This window comes from Sebastes umbrosus, chromosome 20 (genome assembly GCF_015220745.1).
Source record: "Sebastes umbrosus isolate fSebUmb1 chromosome 20, fSebUmb1.pri, whole genome shotgun sequence".
In the NCBI taxonomy this organism is placed as follows: Eukaryota; Metazoa; Chordata; class Actinopteri; order Perciformes; family Sebastidae; genus Sebastes; species Sebastes umbrosus.
In genome coordinates this window covers 14,145,090-14,164,921 of record NC_051288.1, presented here as the reverse complement: position 1 = coordinate 14,164,921, position 19,832 = coordinate 14,145,090, and the positions used below count along the sequence as shown (strand labels likewise).

Here is a 19,832-nt window from a genome sequence, read left to right as displayed (position 1 = left end):
GGGTTTCTTTCCAAGGTTATTCACTATCCTTAAATGTATGTCCGGTTGGGTACATTTTGTGAACCGAAATATGATAATATATAATATACGTCTTGCATGAGGCCCATTGTGTATTAATGATACAATGAAAGAGAAGAAGAAGAAGAAGAAGAAGAAGAAAAAATGCTCAAGTTGGAACCAGCAAATATTTAGCTTTTTTTTATGAATAACTTAAATGATTAATACATTTCCATAGATCAATTTCAAGATTTATATAGTTTGAACTTAATCTCTGAGAATCTTTTTCACTCATTTAAAATCACATTGATATCTCTCAACTCGTATATCTGTGTCACCTTGTTTTCCTGTCTTTTCTCCACTTTATCTTCTTTACTTGTTCTGTTTAGGAATCAATGAGTGCCGCAACCCGTCAGTCCACAAGTGTGCCCAGGTCTGCACCGACACCCTCACCAGTTACTACTGCTCCTGTAACCCCGGCTACCGACTCATGCCAGATGGCAAAGCCTGCGAGGACCTCGACGAGTGTTCCAGCACACCCGCTGTCTGCAGCCAGATCTGCGAGAACAGCGCCGGCTCGTACCACTGCAAATGTGCCCCGGGGTACATCCGTGAACCGGACGGACGCACCTGTCGCCAGAACAGTGGCATTGCCCCATACCTGTTGTACAGCAATCGCTACTACATCCGCAATTTGACCACTGACGGGTCACGTCTGAGTATAGTCCTGCAGGGGCTGTCCAACGTGGTGGCGTTAGATTTTGACGACTCTGAGAAGAGGCTTTATTGGCTGGATGCAGGGGCAGGAAAGATTGAGAGGATGCGTTTTGACGGGACTGACAGGGAGACACTGGCGGATGCGGATGAGGATATATTAGGAGCTGAAGGCCTGGCACTGGACTGGGTGGGCAGGTGAGTGACGTGGGAGGAACTTCATTATTAAAGCTGTCTTTGTTAAATTCATTAGTCAAACAATAAGCAGTCCAAATTAGTGCGAAAACCAATTTTAAATCTGCAGGAGAACTTTGCTCCTTTAATTAATATGATTTTTTTGTAAACACTGTTTTTATGAGCATTGAATCAGACTGGCTGACTTAAACATGGCTGCAGGAAAGTCAGTGAAATCTTTTTTATGTCTGCTGCAGGAAGTTGTACTGGGTGGACGGTTACTACGGTTCAGTTCATGTGATGGAGCTGGATGGGCGCTACAAGAAGAGGCTGCTGACAGGAGAGTTCACAGATGGAAATACCACTTATCTTATCAGCCGACCTCAGGCCGTGGCTGTTAACCCTAAATATGGGTACTGACACACACACTCACGCACACATTATTGCAATATTGCAAAAACGTTTCTCTTGGCAGGGCTTATTGTAGCTGCAGTGGAAATCTAAAAGCCAGGAATCTCTGTCTTTCTGTACAGTATGTGTGTCCTTTGCATATCTCGAGAACCGCTCATCCGATCGACTTCATTCTTGGCAGGTGTATTGCGTAATTGGTGTTATTTGACCAGATGGTGGCGCTTTAACAGTGAACCTTACTTTTTGAGCCTGTAACTTCTGAACCTAAACTCTCAGAAAACAATTTTTTTCCTGGATTCTGTGGATCCAGACGAATCTATCGATACAAGCCATGCTGCCCATTAGCGTAAAGATTCATTTTCCACCGTTTTGAATATTGTCCAAATCATATTTCTTGCTACTCCTCATACAAATTTTGAGTAATCGTCACCAAATTCAGTACAAAACATCTCTGGACCAAGCTGGAAAAAGTAACTGTTTTGGTATTGTTGATGTTCCATACAGATTTGCTATAGCTAGTAGCTCAAATGCTGTGGGCAGGGCTTATGTTTAAAAAAAAATGTCAAGTGTGCTGAACGCTTTGTCCTATTGCGACCACATTTGGAGGACGTGTAGATATGATGTCTAAGTGACCATGGCAAATTTGATGCCATTTGGCCAATAGGTGGTGCTGTAGCAGCATCATCTAATTATCAAGGAAGGAATCTCTTTCTGTCAGTCTCGTATGTATGTATGACCGTCCTTTGCATATCTCGACAACCGTTCAGCCAATCAACTTGGCGGGTGCAAGCAGCCATACCGCGGTTCTCGACAACGCTGCAAGCAAAACTTCTGGGGGCCAAACAATCAGCCCATTCCCTACAGGCACGCGCTCCAACCGGGCACTGCACTAGTACCCAATAATATGGGCTATGTAATCTTGTGCTGTCTACACTGGTCCAGTTAGGCACAGGATTAGGAAATGTGATGAAATGCATCCATAAATACCATATTGGGTATCAATACTATAGCTGTTTGTTATTTGCTCAAGATTTATAATGGTAAATATCCACAACAATTTACTCTTTAATCCTTTTATCTCTCCTCTTTTTTTCCCTAGATGGCTGTACTGGACCGACATGGGTGACACAGCATATATCGGCAGAGTTGGCATGGACGGAAGCAATGTCAGCGCCATTATCACAACCAAGCTTGAATGGCCCAGTGCTCTGACCGTAGACTACACCACCAACAAGATCTTCTTCGCTGATTCCCACCTTAACTTTCTGGAGTGAGTTCAGAGATTCAGACATGAGTCCATTTTGAGCTGCCATTAAGTATGCTTCAACGTGTATTAACCTTCCACTGCATCAACGTTCAGCTTTGCAGACATGAACGGCCAGAACCGACACCGGGCCATGGCTGGTACACTTCCCCATGTCTTTGCTGCTTCCGTGTTCGAGGACTGGATTTACTGGACGGACTGGAACACACACACAGTGGAGAAGGCTCACAAGTACACTGGTGAAGAGCGCACAATCATGGGCAACAACACGCATCGGCCACACGACATTCGCGTCTACCACCCCTATAAGCAGCCTCGCAGTACGTACATCTCTGTAGATGCTTATATTCTTATCGTCTCAATGGACTGCAGCTCAGAATTTACTAGTATGTTGTTTTTAATCTACCTATTTCGCAGGTGAAAACCCCTGCTCCTCCCATCCCCTGGCCTGCAGCCACTTGTGTCTGATTGCTCCCGGTGGGCAGCAAGCTTCCTGCCAGTGTCCAGATCACTTCATCGGCCTCTCTGTGGGCTTCAAGATCCAGTGTGTCGCCGACTGCTCCAGCACACAGTTCCGCTGTGGGGACAATGAGAAGTCAGTCAGATATAAAACCACTTGTTTCACAGTCCTCACAACTCAATTCATCTCACCAGTCTCACTGTTTGTTCACAGTAAACTCTATCCAAGTCTTTAGAAAATGATGAGCATGAATGAGATTATTTCCAGAGCTTTATATATTGGGAGATTGTCCATAAGATAAGTTACAGACTTTTAAAAGCAATATTATTGTGTTTTTATTTAAATAACCTGCTAACAAAACACAACATTCATGGGTGTTTACATTGTTTATTATTAGAAGATCATCATTTTATTAATAGGCTAATTAGCCCGTTCCTTAATTATGTTTTGTTAAGCACAGAAATATTTATTTTATTAAAGATTTCTAGGAGAGTCAAACTGAGTAAAATCAATGTTAAATGCAACATTGTTTAAAAAAAAAGAAAAAAATCTACGAAGATGAAAAAGGTGTATTGTTTTCACATTTAAATTCCTAGTGTAGCAGATCAGCTAGGAAATGTAAATGTCTGGCCTCTTTGCACTTCACTGTTTTTCAAATCTGGCCCTTCTAAAAACGTAATTGACCTGAACTATACTGTCATTGAATTTTAAAACAGTCTACACAGATCACTTTACAGGTTGCTAATTTCTATTTCTGTTTATGGCAGATTATTGTGCAATAAATTAGGCTGAAGAAAGACATAATTGAGAATTTCCTGATAGCTTTCAACTATTAGATTTATTGTGACTATTTATTAGCATTAATCGCAAACGACACAATACTCTGCATGCTTTGGATCTTTTTATGTAAAGTCTGCGGTCATCCTAAATTAGTAAAGCTTTACTGGTTTTCTGTTTTTAAATATCACTGTAGGGAGTCAGGATGTGAATATTGTAGGTTATCTAGATTTACGGCTCAGTGTTGGTACATTTGTAAGTAAACAGGATCAGTTTGGTTTATTGGCAGCATATTAGACCCCACGTCAGGGATAGAAGGACTAAGTCCTGGATTTATTTTCATCATTTTGTCTGGTGTGTACACAGTCCACCAAGGAAGGATACATGCATTCAATGTCTGTCTCTAAGATATACTAGAAAACAAGAGCTAAAGAACTAGAATCATATGAACAAACAATTGAAAAAAGAAGACACGGTAAAAAAGTAGAGGTAGAATTAGAGGGTGTATAATTAAAAAAAAAACTAATTTTACATTCATATCTCTAAGATAACCTGTTTGTGCTCTCTATTGTCCCTACTGTAGGTGTGTTTCTATATGGTGGAAGTGTGACGGCCAGTCAGATTGTGGTGATGGCTCAGATGAACCTCAGACCTGCCCGCCCCGTTATTGCCCCATTGGCCAGTTCCAGTGTCAAGATGGCAACTGTACCTACCCCGGCTTCATCTGCGACGGACACGCAGACTGCCCCGACAGCTCAGACGAGGATGCGGCACTCTGCAGTATGGAAATTAAAATAGTTACTATGATTAACTGCAACTTTAATTTCAGCAAGTTGTTCTACACTGGCAGAATTGAAAGTTTAACTGTGATTAGTTTAGGTCTGGTCGGATTGTTTTTTTAAATTTAACTTTTGTTTCGAGCTTACTCATAAAGTACTGAAGAATATACATTTACTGGTTGAAATTAAGTAGAGCTGCAACAATTAATCGATTAGTTGTCAACTATTTAATTAATCGGCAACTATTTTGATAATCAATTTATCAGTTTGAGTATTTTAAGGGAAAAAAAGTCTAAATTCTCTGATTCCAGCTTCTTAAATGTGAATATTTTCTGGTTTCTTTACTCCTCTATGACAGTAAACTGAATATCTTTGAGTTGTGGACAAAACAAGACATTTGAGGACGTCATCTTGGGCTTTGGGAAACACTGATTGACATTTTTTACCATTTTCTGACATTTTATAGACCAAACAACTAATCGATTAATCGAGAAAATAATCAATAGATGGATCAACAATGAAAATAATCATTAGCTTCAGCCCTAAAATTCAGGCTTTGTCCCGGCTTTATCTGCTCAGGAGAAGCTCTTGCACTTAAGAATTAGTCAGGCAGATGGTTCAGTTTGGATTTACCTCAAATTTTCAAACACTAGTCAAGCTGCAGTCTGTCCCCGTAGGTGACCACCGATGCCAGGAAAACCAGTTCCAGTGTCAAAACAAGAAGTGCATCCCTGTGTCCTGGCACTGTGATGGATTTAACGACTGCGCTGACGGCAGCGACGAGGACGCAGAGACTTGTTCCCAGAAGACCTGCCGACCGGGACAGTTCCAGTGTGCCAACGGGCGCTGCCTGCCGTCGAGCTACGTGTGTGATGCCCAAGACGACTGTGGGGATGGATCGGACGAGCCGTATGACACCTGCAGTAAGTGGCACATTAGAAAATGATATAATGACACGACCTAAACTGATGATCTTATCCACATTGCTGAGCCAGGAGAGAGAGGTATGATGTCTTAAGGAATTAAAGCCCCCCCCACAAGTGAAAATCAAGTTTTTAACCTTGTTAACACATGTTTTTTTTAAATGCTACAAGACGTATCATGAGTGCAATAAGCAGTCAACGCCATGGCTGAGCATTTCTACCTTGGAACTGCAGTGTATCAATGACAGTCTCAAAAACACAGAGTCAGACAGCCAGGGTTTCATATGTCACATACTTAAGGAACCAATCCCGTCAACTTGCAGGATGGGGCTTTCCATATCATTAGCGTAATGCCACGGCGAAACCTCAGAGGAGAAGCCAGGTGTAGTTACATTTCGTATTTTGCAAGCTAAATTTCCTTATTTTCAATTATTTATTTATTTATTTACTCATTTTCCCTCATGTATTACCAAAGGATCTGAAAATTAGAGAAAAATGGGTGCAATTTATTTGGAAAAATCATAACGTCCCAGCCAAATTTACAGAAAAAACGTGGGTTTGCAGCTACTTTTCCTAATTCAGTCACCCAGCCCTGAAAAGGGGGGTCCCCAGGCGTCTTCCAGTTCCTGTGAATGATTTGCCGTCCAATCATAATACATCTGAGCCATTGGAGGAATTTTTTTCATGGAAAAAAACTTCTAAATATGTAATTTTGATGAACAGATATGAGTTTTTAGAGGTTTGTTTGATGCCAGGAGAAGAACTTTAAACCTGTGACACTCTTGATTTTCTTCATACTTGTAGCTGATGACAGCAGTTCACTGTGGCAAAACAGAGCTGACAGTATAATCAAGCATAGAGCTTTGTTTTGCAGTGATATATAATCAATGTAGACTCATCCATGTCCCAAGAGGAATCTGAGTGAATTAATGATGTTGAATTGTGTTTTTTCTAAATTTAAGAGGCACAAACTATTGATCTTTTCCCCTCTCATCCTCTTACTTACTGTCAGTTTTGCTCTGTCTCATTTCTGCCTTTCCTCATCATTTCTCATCTCCTTTGTTCTCGTGTAATTTTCTGTGCCGCACTCACCATTCTCACTTCTTTCCCATGTCTTTCTTTCTCTGTTCAGTGGGCCCCGGCTACAAGTGTGATGACACTGAGTTCTCCTGCAAGACAAACTACCGCTGTATTCCTCAGTGGGCCCGCTGTGACGGCACCAACGACTGCATCGACAACAGCGACGAGCAAGGCTGCGGTCAGTGCCCGTGTGTCAGCAGATGTGTTATGTTATGTGAAGGCAGGGCTGTAACAAAGACTGCACTAGTTAAGAAAAATCTAATTTAGCAGTAAATACTGTGTATTGCTGTATATGTTTTTTGTTTTTTTTAAAAGTGCTTAAGGAGTTTCTTGAGGATGAACTGAGATGTCGATTTTTCTGCTAGAGCTCCATGCTGTACTGTTGCAAAAAGAAAACTGGAAATAACGATGATTTTTCCACAGTTACAAACCATTAAGATAGTATATTAAAACACCGAAACAAGTTAAAGAGAAAATAGGAGTATGATGGACATATTACTGTAGGTGATGTAGGATCTAAACGTACCGCTTTGCACGGCAAGGCACAGCAAGTTGTATGTTGGTGTGTTGTATGGTATGAAGTTTTAAAGATGTCGTCACTTTTGTTTTTCTCATTGACCACATGTTGAATCATCTTTTTATCTGTACATTTTTCTTTTTCTTTGTCTCCCAACAGAGGAGCTGACCTGTGATCCTCTGGGTGATTTCCGATGTGACAACCACCGCTGTGTCCCCATCCGCTGGCAGTGTGATGGCACCAACGACTGTGGTGACGGCTCAGATGAAAGGAACTGCCGTGAGTGTCATACTCCATATTGTTCAGCTCAGTCCATCACAAACCAGCAAGAGTCGAGTGTCCACCAGGGTTACACAAAAGTATTTAGGTTTTATTTTTTCTGCAGTTTAGCCCTGTATTTTGGGTTATGATTAAATCTGGCAGTTGCAAAACACATTTACTGATATCATTTTCCATAATGCTGACCTAACCTTTCTGTTTTAATCATACTTACTCACACTGTATACTGCAGCAAATCCCACACTATAGATTTAAATCATAGTTTGAGCCGGTGCAGGGTATGCATGAACGGTAAGACCTCATTCTGATTTCATACTGAAGATGTGTGTGTCTCTTTCTTATGGTGATTGTGGTCTATAGAGCCAAGGCCTTGCTCTGAAAGTGAGTTTCGATGTGACGACGCACAGTGCATCCCGGGAAACTGGGTGTGTGACCATGATAACGACTGCGGGGACAACTCAGACGAACGGGACTGTGGTGAGCAAGCGTTGCACACAAACTCACTTCCTCGAAACATTCTGTGTCATAAAACAACACTCGTTACCATCCTGGCTCTCTTCCAGAGTTGCAGACGTGTCGTCCAGGTTTTTTCCAGTGCGACTCGGGTCACTGTGTCCCCGCTGCTCTGCAGTGTGACGGCCGGCCTGATTGTCAGGACCTGACAGATGAGACCAGCTGTCGTAAGTCAACAACTTGAAAACTAATGGAAAAGTGTCTGCTGGCCCCGACAGTGTTTTAGAGCATTTGTATTTTGTTTTTATATTGTGAGTGTGTGAGTATGAGGTACAGTTTAACCCAGTTATACAACTGTGAAATTGAAAGTGAGCAACACCCAGAACATCCATCATAATTGTTCATAACAACTGCAGTGTACTATAGTACGATAATTGAACCACAGAGTAGCTTTACAAGATCTAATGGACCGTTTCACCTGACAGTTTGGGTTAAATCTATACCAGTTGCTTTGTGTTTTCACATCCAAACACTAGATATGGTGTGCTTAAACTGTGGACTTTATGGGATAATCAACAGATCTTCTTAAAGTAAGAGTGATTAACTATTTTTCCCTACCCCAACAGCTACTCGGTACCCAGGAGGCCGTTGGTGCCCTCAGAGCCTGTTCGAGTGTGCGAACCATATCTGTGTGAACCCGGGCTGGGTGTGCGATGGCATGGATGACTGTGGTGACCGCTCTGACGAACAGCTCAGTTTATGCTGTGAGAAACATTTTGTTTATTGTGTTTGACATAGTCCTGTGAAAAGTAATTTGTCTGTATTTCTCCCTGTGTGATCGACAAAATAATTCATCCCTCAAAGCACATCACAATTCTAATCCATATCTTAACTAATGAACTTAAAGGAACAGTGTGCAGCATTTCGGGGGATCTATTAGCTATGTTTTCATTAGTGTATAATCACCTGAAACTAAGAATAGTTGTGTTTTCGTTAGTTTATAATGAGCCCTTCATATCTACATAGGGAGCGGGTCCTCTTCACGGAATCCTCCATGTTGCTCCACCATGTTTCTACAGTAGCCCAGAACGGACAAACGTAACACTGACTCTAGAGAGAGCCTTTTCGCATTTTTACGTTACCTGAAGACCACCGTAGTTCTCCGACATGCTTGTGAAACTCCGGTAGGGTGAGCCGTAGAGTGCAAAACCGTAGCACCGCCAGCCACCGCCTGACTTTCGTTGCTCCTAAAGTAGTGTTATTATGGTAAGAATGGTCACGGTTTTGCACTCGGTGGCTCACGTTACCACAGTCTCGGAAAGGGAGGAGTGAGCGGAGGGGTACTCAGTTGGTTGCAATCTGCAACCACACCACCAGATGTCGCCAAAACCTACACACTGTACCTTTAATCTAAGGATTGAGAACATATTTTGCGAATTTTCATATTAGTAATTTCTCTGCAAACAGATTTCTTTGCCCTCTTTCTAAAATACTATAAAGTGACCAAAGAATCAGGAGCTCTGCAGCTGCTTCCCCCGTTGATTCTACCTCATAATTAAGTCAACAAAGGTGTAGAGAGAAGACAGTTACAGACTTGACAAGCTAACATGATTCAAAGTAGCAGTATGTTTAATCATTTATACTCACAGAGGTCGTTCTAAACTCAGATTTGTTTGTGTTCGACCAGTGAACGTCACCTGTGAGATGCCATACAGGTTCCGCTGTGCAAACGGCTACTGCCTCTACTCCGGCCTGCTGTGCAACCAGAAGGACGACTGTGGAGATGGCAGTGACGAAAAGGAAGAACTCTGTATGACTCACACCCACATATGCCACAATCTGTTTAGGTCATCAGGGCTGTTGTGAATAGAAACACAACTCCTCACCAGTTGAAGGGTGAATTTTTTGTATAAAACTTTCCGTGGGTAACCAAATCGGTTTCTTAAATCCTCCTGAAGTGTGGCAGAATTAAAGCATTTTGAAGCACTGTTTCACTGTTTTAAAGCAAAGGGGCCAAAGACTGTCATTTCAAAAAGTTACAGCCGTTGTTGAGGACGATAGCAGAGACTCATTAGCTCTCAATAAACTTAAAGACTACTGAGACACAGCTAAACAAAGACATTAAGCTAAACATATAAGCAAACTTGATAAGATAAAACTTTATTTATCCCGAGGGAAACTGCTGAACATGTACATATACATTATTATATATTATATACAGGCAAGAGCTGGACAACAAACTATTTATATACTGTAGATGTCAGATTGTTACTATTACATTATCAAAAAATAGTTAGTTAAAAACACAAATAAAAGAAGTTTGAACGAGGCACGGAGATGTAAGTACACAGAAAGTAGCAGAAATGCAGAGGTAAACATAAAAACAATTGTGTATAGATGCGCTTTGCCTCTGCATACAATAAATTAGGTTTTGTGTGCAATGCAATACATTTATTATATTTTTTTTAAAACGGCCGTTTTTTTTTCTTCTTTTTAGCCGTAACCAGATTTGTAATAAGTTCAGGTTCAGCAAATGCACCACTAATCATCCGTTTCTGGGATCCCCAAGGATTAGTGGGAACATCATTAATACCTCCTGAACCTTCCCCTCTGAGGCCAGTGAAATGGGAAATCCCAAAATGACATCAGTGTGTCTGCACAGGACACAAAGCCTGCAACATACAAGGGATAAGGAAATAGTCTGTTTTATGGAATTGTTACACAATCAGCTTAAACATCAATCAGAGCAAATTATTTTGAGAGGAGATTAAATAGTTAGGTTCAGAGAGGTGGAGGACATCGGCTAAAGCCAGTTGTTGTTGGGGTGGAGACGGTAAAGACAAACGGGGGGAATCTGTGGCGAAGCCTTCAATTGAATAAGTGATTTAGTGAATATAGTATTGTATGTTGCCATGTTAGTGTATATAAGTATGTGCTTACATTTGAGTACTGTGTGATTGTGAGAGAGCATGCCTGTCTGTGTACATGCTTAGGTTTTTCGTGGACGTTTCCACAGATTTCTATTTTGGTATTTACTGTAGAGAAAGCTTTGAATTCAATGTTAGACTCATAGAGGTGGACGAGTTTCCACAGACGGGTTGTATACCCACTCAACCTTCCCCGTGTACTTGTGTTGATGACTCAATCTCACTGTGTCCTTCTCAGGCCGCGAGCCCACGCTGCCGCCGTGCACACTGGAGGAGTTTAAATGCACCAACGGACACTGTGTGGCCCTGCCATACGTATGTGACCACAACGACAACTGTGGGGACCGCACTGATGAATTAGGCTGCAGTGAGTAACACGACTAAACACTTGTTCACTTATCGTAAATATCCTCCTTTTATGCCAGTCAGTTATGAAATGTTGCTACATCTAGATTTCAGTATTGCAAAACATAATTATAGCTTATGTATACCAGTCATTCCAACCTTTGGAGGAAGAACATTTTTCACGCATTTCAACATAAACATAATTTCAGAGCAGTATATCCCAGTTAAGGCCAAACTCTGATATTGACTCTGTCTATGGCCATAACACCACAGGTGGACACAATAATATGTTGGCCCATTTATTTATGGATGCATAAAGGTTCAGCCATAAAAAAGCAGGGAATCATTTTGACCTGGATTATAGTCAATAGTTGTGATTTCATCAAAAGTATGCAGCTCTTACATGAGAGACAAAAAGCTGTTCTAAATGTGTCTGTGTTGTCCATCTCCAGATTTTGGCAATGATCGCAACTGTGAAGAGAATCTGTGTCAGCACGTGTGCACCAACTTGAACGGCACTGGCTTCATCTGCTCCTGCAAGCCCGGATACAGAGTGGACCCAGACAACACCTACACCTGCCTGGGTATATACACACACACACACATACACACACACACACACACACACACACTCTTTGGGGGCCTTTGAAATGACAGCACATGAATAAACACGTTATCAAAATTCTACTTAAAGCACTCAAACAAAATAAAATTAATATTTAATAAAGTATCGTGCCAGTTATTGATCTGGTGTGTAAAATCATGATAAACCTTAACTCTTTCTCACAATTTCTTCTCCCTCCTGCAGACATCAATGAGTGTGAGGTGTTCGGCACCTGTCCTCAGGTCTGTAAGAACACCAAGGGCGGCTACGACTGTGAGTGCGCCCCCGGCTACCGGAAAGTGGGCAACGGCAACATGTGCGAGGCTGCGGGTGAGAACAAACTGTTTATGAGCCTACGTTTAGACAAGATATATTTTACAGTAGCAAATTAAGTCGTCAGCACTCGCAAATAAGTATGTCATACTTTTAATAATGCACAGTAGCACAAGGAAACAGATGCGTTTCAGCCCGAGGCTTTCCTCAGTGTTTCTGAGACATTTGTGGGAGTGACCGCTATTAAACAGCATTCAGGAATCTGCCAGGGATTACCACTCAGCTGATACAAATCACTAAAACATCATCATCACAAACCGGATACTAGTAACCGTCGGTTAATTCAACTAATCGATTAGTCGACAAAATCGTCTAAGTGTTATTCGACTAAGAATTAGGTCGAGGACAGCCCTATAAGACATACTGTATATAAATTGTATCTATTCCCTCTTTTTAATAATATTTTCATGAGTGCCTAAAACAGTGTAAAGTGTAAATGTCTGTGTCTCGCTCAGGAGCGACTCCCCTGCTGCTTCTACCAGAGAACATTCGTATCCGGAGGTTCAACCTGCAGACGGAGGGCTACCACGACTTCCTCCAAGAAGAGGAGCACATTATGGCTCTGGACTACGACTGGGACCACAACAACACCGGATTCAGTAGGTCACACACAGATTAATAATAGAAACTAAATACAGTAATGACACATCTTAAATCAGAGGAACTTGTTTGATGATGTCCTTGTGTTTTGTCAGGTATGGTGTACTTCACTCTAGCCGGTAAAGACTCTGTAGCAGGTGCCATTAAGAGAGCATACATACCTTCAGTGGATGAAGGCAGTAACAACATCGGCGCTGCTGTCGACCTCGGCATCAAATACATCACCAAACCAGACGGCATCGCTGTGGACTGGGTGGGCAGGTGAGCTTGAACTGACATTTCTGAACTTACCTGATTCACATTCCTTTCGCACTCTGATGCCTTGAGCATTTATCAGTAAAAGTGCTGTCCTTAAAGTAAAGCCTTTGCCTTATTTTTAAAGAAATATACAGCTTCTTGAAAGAAAGTTTGCATGTGTCAAAGCATATTTTGTGAATGGTTTTGTAATTCTTCTGCCCGTAGAAACCTTTACTGGGCAGACTCCAAGGTAAAGAGGTTAGAGGTGGCCATGTTGGACGGACGCTACAGGAAGCAACTAGTCAAGACTGAGCTGGGCCACCCGTCCGCTCTGGCCGTCAACCCACGACTGGGGTAAGACATACAGGGCTACCACACCTGACTTTAAGCAACTAGCTTACAATTTGTAGTAAATTAAGGAATACGTTTATTGAATATCAGGCAGGTAATATAGTTTGTGTCACTTAATGTTGCCCTTTTCATACATTTTAAATCTGGTTTAATCTGTTGGAGGTCATTTGCTAGTAAGACTGTTTTTCCCTTTAAACATTTGTGGAAAGTTTCTGAACTAAAAATTGGTAACAAATGGTATTTGGACATTTGTAATTTTCTCTCTCATAGAAATTCTCATTCACACTACAGCAGAAATGACAGAGGATCTAGCGGTTACTGTTGTATTTATCTCTGAATGAAAAGCTAAAAGGAAGGCACTTTAACGCGCCATATCTCAGAGCCCAGAGCTTTAATCTATGCTACGTTTCTGTAGGATGTTGTACTGGGCAGACCGAGGGGACACAGCCAAGATCGAGTGCTCTTGGCTGGACGGTCAGGAGAGGAAAGTCCTGGTGGCCGATGGCCTGGGTTGGCCCACTGGTCTGTCAATCGACTTCACCAACGATGACAGAATCTACTGGTCTGACTCCAAGGAAAGCCGCATAGAATCTGTTCTGCCTTCAGGAGACGGCCGTAGAACTGCCGTCTTCATAGGTGAGGATTAGGAAGGACAGTGAGATGATTAGATAAATGTGAGACTGTAAATGAAATTATTAGGTGCATATTTTATCTAAAGGAGAATATGTTCATAATGTGATATTAGTTTTCAGTAATTCCATTCATCGTCAAGAGATCTCCTTCAGTTAAATTGTTCACATATTGTTGTCTAGATGTGAGAAACCCCTTCAGTGTGAGCGTGTTCGAGGACCACGTTTATTGGAGCACGCAGGAGAAAGGCGAGGTGTTCCGGCAGGACAAGTTTGGCCGCGGAGTCAAGACCAAGCTGCTGACTGCCGGGCCGTGGCTGACCCAGGTCTCTGTATACCAGCAGCAGAGATACAACTCCCTACCTAGTAAGCTGCACACACTCATCAAACACAGTATCACATCCTGTACTTTATTAAGCATGGAGTATAATGTGCATGTGTTTTTTATTGTTTATGTCACCCTAATAGAATCATGTGTGCATTTTGTTCTATCTGTGGATTCTTTTTTATTTGTAGATTAATAATTGTTTCTTTTACTGCTATTTAATTGTTGGTGTATTAAGTTATTATTGTGTTAGATATTATGAATATCCAGTGATTCAATGCACATAAAGTATTGCACTTTTTATCTGCAATAATCTGCAAAAAAAGTCAAATGTTACGACAGGAAGTCAACTGTGATTAACAGAAAGTCCAGTGAAAAAGACATCACAGTAATGGCCACATCTATAAAGACAGGAGATGGCAAAGTCCCGCTTGCAGAAATGATATCTAACTCAAAAATACTCAAACCAAAACACATCTACAGTTTTTTCAGATTACCATTTTCAAATATGTGAGTCATGCACTTTAACTTTGTTGAAATGAAATAATCAAAACACCTTTCCTTGTCTCTGCAGTGAAGAATCCGTGTAAGGGAACCTGCAGCCACCTGTGTTTGCTCCGGCCGGGAGGTTACACCTGCGCCTGCCCCCAGGGCACCAGCTTCATCCCCGGCAGTCACACTGAATGTGATGCCGGTAAGAAAAAGTCCAATTTATTTTCCTCAGTTTGTGACATAAAAACCATGGGGCATCAAGTACTGAAGCTGCAGACATTAATCTCAGACCTCAAATGACCATTTGCTAACCCCCGCCCCCCGCTGCTACTCCGTCAAGCTGCCAGAGCTACCAAAAAGCCCACACTGTCAGAAGGATCTGCAATATGCGTTTGAATATATCAGGATGTCAAACTGATTCAGCAGCGAAAACAGGTTAAAAAGATAAAGATAGAAGCTAAAGCCTACAGATCACAGTGTAAAAGCGAACAACCACATCACCATTGAGACAGAAGACAATGAAAGTAAGGAATAACACTCTTACTGTAAAGCCAGGTAGAAAGGTCAATATTGATACAGCTTGTATAATTTTTCAAGTAGGACGTAATATGAAGCAAAATATCAATAATATATCAATATGTTTGGCTTGAAAGGAGGATACTCCTTCCTCTTGCCTGGGAAACTGTGGGTAGTGTTTTAATTAGAGTAGACAAAGTGGAAGTTTTATTAAAAACATGAATCTCTAGTACACCTAAAATTCTATTACATCACTATTGACGTCCCATTACTTTACGATATTTTCTGTAGTAAAAGTTCCTTTCAATGTTGTGATTGTTGTTGATATAAATAATTTCAGGGTTTGATCCTCCGCCCACCATGCCTCCACCATGTCAGTGTGAAAATGGAGGCACCTGCTACTTTAATGACAACAAGGCTCTTTGCAAGTATGAAATGTTTTAGTCTTTACAACCCAGAAATTGAAAATACACATACAAAAATATATTCATACACGATATAATACAAATAAGACAAACTAATAAAAAATTGATGCACAGGTAAATACATTTCTCAACAAGTATTGTACATGAGCGCAGCGTTTTGAAATGTTACAACTCCAATGTTTGTATTTTGTCTCACAGATGTCCTCCAGACTGGTCGGGAGATTACTGCCAGACAAACGTGTTTAACGTGGTCGCGTCCTCAAGTATATTTGATTTTGTTGCCAAAAATCTAACATTCAAACATTAAAGTTTACTTCATTATTAATAAGCTGCCCCTTTGCCCTCTCCTCCTCTGTCCCTCCATCTCAGTTGGAATAGCGATTGGGGTGACAGTAGTGATTGTGATTCTGCTGGCTGCTCTGGTCTATGCTGCCAAGAAGAAGTCCAACGTGCTGGAGAGGGTACGGAGCAACTTGCCCAGTATGCCCAGTATGCCCAGTATGCCATCCATGCCCTCAATGCCGTCCATGCCCAACCTGCCAACCTTCAGGTGAGATTCTGTCAGAAAACGAATATCTGAAATGTTTATTTTCATAAATGACTTGTCCACAGTTTTCTTCTATACTACAAAACAAGAAAAGAATAGAAAGAAATGAGATTGTTTTACTTTAATGGAAACTAGAATAAAAATGTATGCTTTCAATAGAGTATTAGACTCACTTATAGTTTTTCTATTTTACAGTCAGGGTATGTTAGTAAGTTATGTACAACATCACGTTACGGCTGAATTATTTGTGTCTTGATGAATTTCAGAAATGGTTCGTCTCCAAATGCATCAAAAACAGAGGAGAGTGAAACGAATTATGCGGTGGTAAGTAGCAAAACAGCCACTCATGACAAGTATCATTAGGATTTCATCCATACTATTATTGATACTGCTTATTGATCTTTATCGAAACTCTTTTTTTTTATTGCTAAAAACATTTTATTAAAAACGAAATACATTCTCAACAGAATTAGGATTTATTTATATTTTAAATATATAAAAATAGTGATTTTAAAGCAGCAACATGTTCATTAGCAAAGTCACTATATAAACTCGATAATACCTGGAAACAAACATGAAATCTAAATAAAATAAATACTATTCCTGCCATTTAAACACTGGAATTTAAACAGAATGAAGAACATAGAAATCAGTAGGGGTGGGAATCATCAGAGACCCCATCATACGACATTATTGGGATTTTAATCAATCAAATATATCCACAAAAAATATCGCGATACTATGCTGTATTGATTTTCCCCCACACCTAGAAATCAGCAGCTATCACTCATTCATCCTCTCTCTTACTACTAATAATTTAGGACTGGTTCCAGTTCAGACCCAGGTTTCGGGGGGGGTATCTCTATTCATGACAGAAGCACATGTTTCATATCAAACATGTCACTGACTGCCAATCATCAAGTCTTCAGATAAACAAAGAGCTGTTATAGTCATCGACTTGTTCTTTCTACTTGTCGTCTGTTATCAGGTTCCCAGTATGTCTGTGTCCATGGTGGGAACAGACGGGAAGAGTTTTGAGAACCCAGCGTATGACGTTGGAGAAAAACCTGCTGCCACGACGAGCACGGTGGCAGCCACCTCCGCTCCTGATGGAACAAACAAGGTCGATACACAGAAATCACTGCTCGCCTGTGGACTTCATTGATTCTTGCTTGGTTGCTGCATATATATATGACATGCTTTAGATTATATGCCAAAGGGCAATATTGTCAAGAACACACGTTTCCCTTATGGATTTTTTTCCCTGCAGCAATGTTCAAATTAATTTTGATATTTTTGATATAAACTTACTGTAATTCTTTTATCTGCTGTTTTTGAAGTTGGGTACCTATAATTCCTCAGTTTTGTACTGAGAAATGTAAAAAACGTAAATGAAAAGTGTGCTCAAATGCAGCGCATCACTTTTGATTTCAAAGTTTTATATTTTGATGAACTCAGTCGTGTGATCCTGTGTTTCCATCCTCAGGAGAACATTAATAATCCTTTGTATATGGAAGAAGTTAAAGTTGTGGACGAGCCCACAAGAAGTGCAAACATACCCGCCCCTGTCAACAAGGTCGGTTTCACATTAATCACCTATTTAATGTCCCACCAGAGGATTTACATATCTAATAACGAAAAAGGCTTCATTCTAAAATATCACACCACATTGAAGAAAATGCAGAGAAAGAAATATCTATTATTACACAATAAATCTTACTGGTTTTTTTTCATCAATCATCTTCTAAGAGTAAAACCCCAGAGAGTTTTATTTTGTTCTGGTTTAATATTCCTTTAAAACATTTTGAATTTGTCTACCTTGTGGCCATTTCAGGAGCCTTTTGAGAGCCCAGCACACTCAGACAGAGAAGATGTTGACGTCACTTCTACACAGCCAGCTGCTTCGAGCCTACAGGTAGCCATGGAGACAACATGTTGCACAATGTTTACTGCTCAATATCTGAAATGAAATATCTGCCTGGACAGATTTGTCAAGAGTAGATGTGAAGGCAGTGAATTGTTTGTATTTGCATGTGTGTACATGTGTGCTTGTATACTGTATATTCTCAGTTATTGAAGCATTTCGTTTCCCCTTTTTTCCAGCAGTTTGAGCCCATTGGGGACGACAGTTTTGAGTCTTTCAAAAACCCCACATACATGGTGAGTCCAGAATGACAATAAGCTCAGGTTGAATGTGTCCGGGAGAAAACAGGCAGCATTAAGTGTTTCAAAACATCGTCCATTGCTCTGGATTTAATAAGTCTAGCTACATTTCATTTTGACATAGAGAGCTGTAACAGTTCTGCACATGATGGCCATGAAGCCTTGAGATGTATATGTTTTTACTTTAATTTGGCAACTTCTTAGTAGCAATTCACAGCTCACATTATCCTTTTTGTAAATTATCTAACATGATTTTAGTAGGGCTGGACCTAAATATTGGACAATTGTTGGGTAGGTAATTGATTTTTTTGCACACCAAACCTTCTTGAATATGTTTCTTATTCAATAACAATGCAAACAACAATACTGTAGAATAACAGAATCCTTAAAAATGTCATAAAATCGAAAGACACGTGTTGCAGCGCTATGTCGTCCATCTCTGCCGAGAACGGAGAAATGTCTATCTGAGTCGTTCCCCAGTCATGTCATTGCGACATGCAGAGAGACCTCGTCGCTGTTGCTTATGTTTGAACGAAAAACACGCAAGGCTAGGGCCGAAAGGAGACCTCCACAGGCTGCGTTCTGCACAGGCTTACAGCCAGGCGCTGCCGGAGAGGCGGTGCATTATGTGCAGAGACAGCAGCCTCAAAATGGCACCATTTAGGGGGAGAGGGCCAGACGCGAAAAAGCATGCGTGGGGGAAGCCTCTGATTGCGCGACGGAGAATGAAGAACCTGTGCTGCCCGTTAACCGAGAGGTTAAAGCGCTCCTCCGTTCACGGCTTCGAATACTCGCTGTTGATTACAACCGAAGCTCCTGAGCCCAAAAAATGGTATTTGGGACGTCCTAAGATTTTAGTGAGTCTCAGAATTAACCTGGCTATTCACAAATGTTTTGAAAATGCAAGATGATTTCATTTTATGTTAAATACTGTATATTATATTCATGCAAATGACATAAATCAGCTTGGAAACAATCTATCTCATTGCTGGCATTTTTAGTAATTGTGATCTTCCAACAGGAGAACCCAGCAGATTCTGACATTTGATGTGACCTCTACATCCGGAGATTAGACGGGTCCACGTTTCAGGACTGAAACCTCATTTATTCTCACAGTAACAGTAACTGCATAACTCAACAAGCAGAGCATTTCAAACAGACCTAGAACAAATCAACCAAGACAGTTTGTAAAACAAAGATATATTTTGTGTGGATAATATAAATTTGGGTATATACACATGCTTAATGTTTGTGTAAAAATATTTTACAGACATGATTTAATGTAACTGATGTGAGACTCATACAATAAGTGAATGGAGTGAATATAAATGTGTAAATGATGTGTTTATGATTAGGTTGTTTTATATCTTTATGTACGTTTTGATTGAGAGAAAGTTAAATATTAAACCTGCTAATATCATCACTGTGTATCTGTGTTTTTTCTTTTTTTATTAAGCCTGTTAGATGAAGCCCCTGATACTGAACGTTGTTATAATCTCTTCATCTTACT

At 40.8% G+C, this 19,832-nt stretch overlaps 1 protein-coding gene across 1 annotated transcript in view; it reads left to right on the top strand.

Annotated features, from left to right (window-relative positions):
* Window positions 1-18,128, top strand: part of lrp2b (low density lipoprotein receptor-related protein 2b) — a 50,008-nt gene extending 31,880 nt beyond the window's left edge. The window contains exons 52-78 of the mRNA XM_037754101.1: window positions 387-909; window positions 1,143-1,298; window positions 2,396-2,566; window positions 2,657-2,880; window positions 2,978-3,155; window positions 4,381-4,577; window positions 5,254-5,499; window positions 6,632-6,757; window positions 7,256-7,375; window positions 7,736-7,852; window positions 7,939-8,055; window positions 8,455-8,592; window positions 9,516-9,638; window positions 10,994-11,122; window positions 11,553-11,684; window positions 11,909-12,034; window positions 12,493-12,636; window positions 12,733-12,898; window positions 13,100-13,228; window positions 13,641-13,861; window positions 14,038-14,220; window positions 14,754-14,873; window positions 15,982-16,162; window positions 16,426-16,480; window positions 17,148-17,282; window positions 17,646-17,735; window positions 17,994-18,128. Of these exons, the coding sequence (XP_037610029.1) occupies window positions 387-909; window positions 1,143-1,298; window positions 2,396-2,566; window positions 2,657-2,880; window positions 2,978-3,155; window positions 4,381-4,577; window positions 5,254-5,499; window positions 6,632-6,757; window positions 7,256-7,375; window positions 7,736-7,852; window positions 7,939-8,055; window positions 8,455-8,592; window positions 9,516-9,638; window positions 10,994-11,122; window positions 11,553-11,684; window positions 11,909-12,034; window positions 12,493-12,636; window positions 12,733-12,898; window positions 13,100-13,228; window positions 13,641-13,861; window positions 14,038-14,220; window positions 14,754-14,873; window positions 15,982-16,162; window positions 16,426-16,480; window positions 17,148-17,282; window positions 17,646-17,735; window positions 17,994-18,128 (4,382 nt within the window). The remainder of the gene's footprint in view (window positions 1-386; window positions 910-1,142; window positions 1,299-2,395; window positions 2,567-2,656; window positions 2,881-2,977; window positions 3,156-4,380; window positions 4,578-5,253; window positions 5,500-6,631; window positions 6,758-7,255; window positions 7,376-7,735; window positions 7,853-7,938; window positions 8,056-8,454; window positions 8,593-9,515; window positions 9,639-10,993; window positions 11,123-11,552; window positions 11,685-11,908; window positions 12,035-12,492; window positions 12,637-12,732; window positions 12,899-13,099; window positions 13,229-13,640; window positions 13,862-14,037; window positions 14,221-14,753; window positions 14,874-15,981; window positions 16,163-16,425; window positions 16,481-17,147; window positions 17,283-17,645; window positions 17,736-17,993) is intronic.
* The last annotated feature ends 1,704 nt before the right edge of the window (window positions 18,129-19,832 follow it).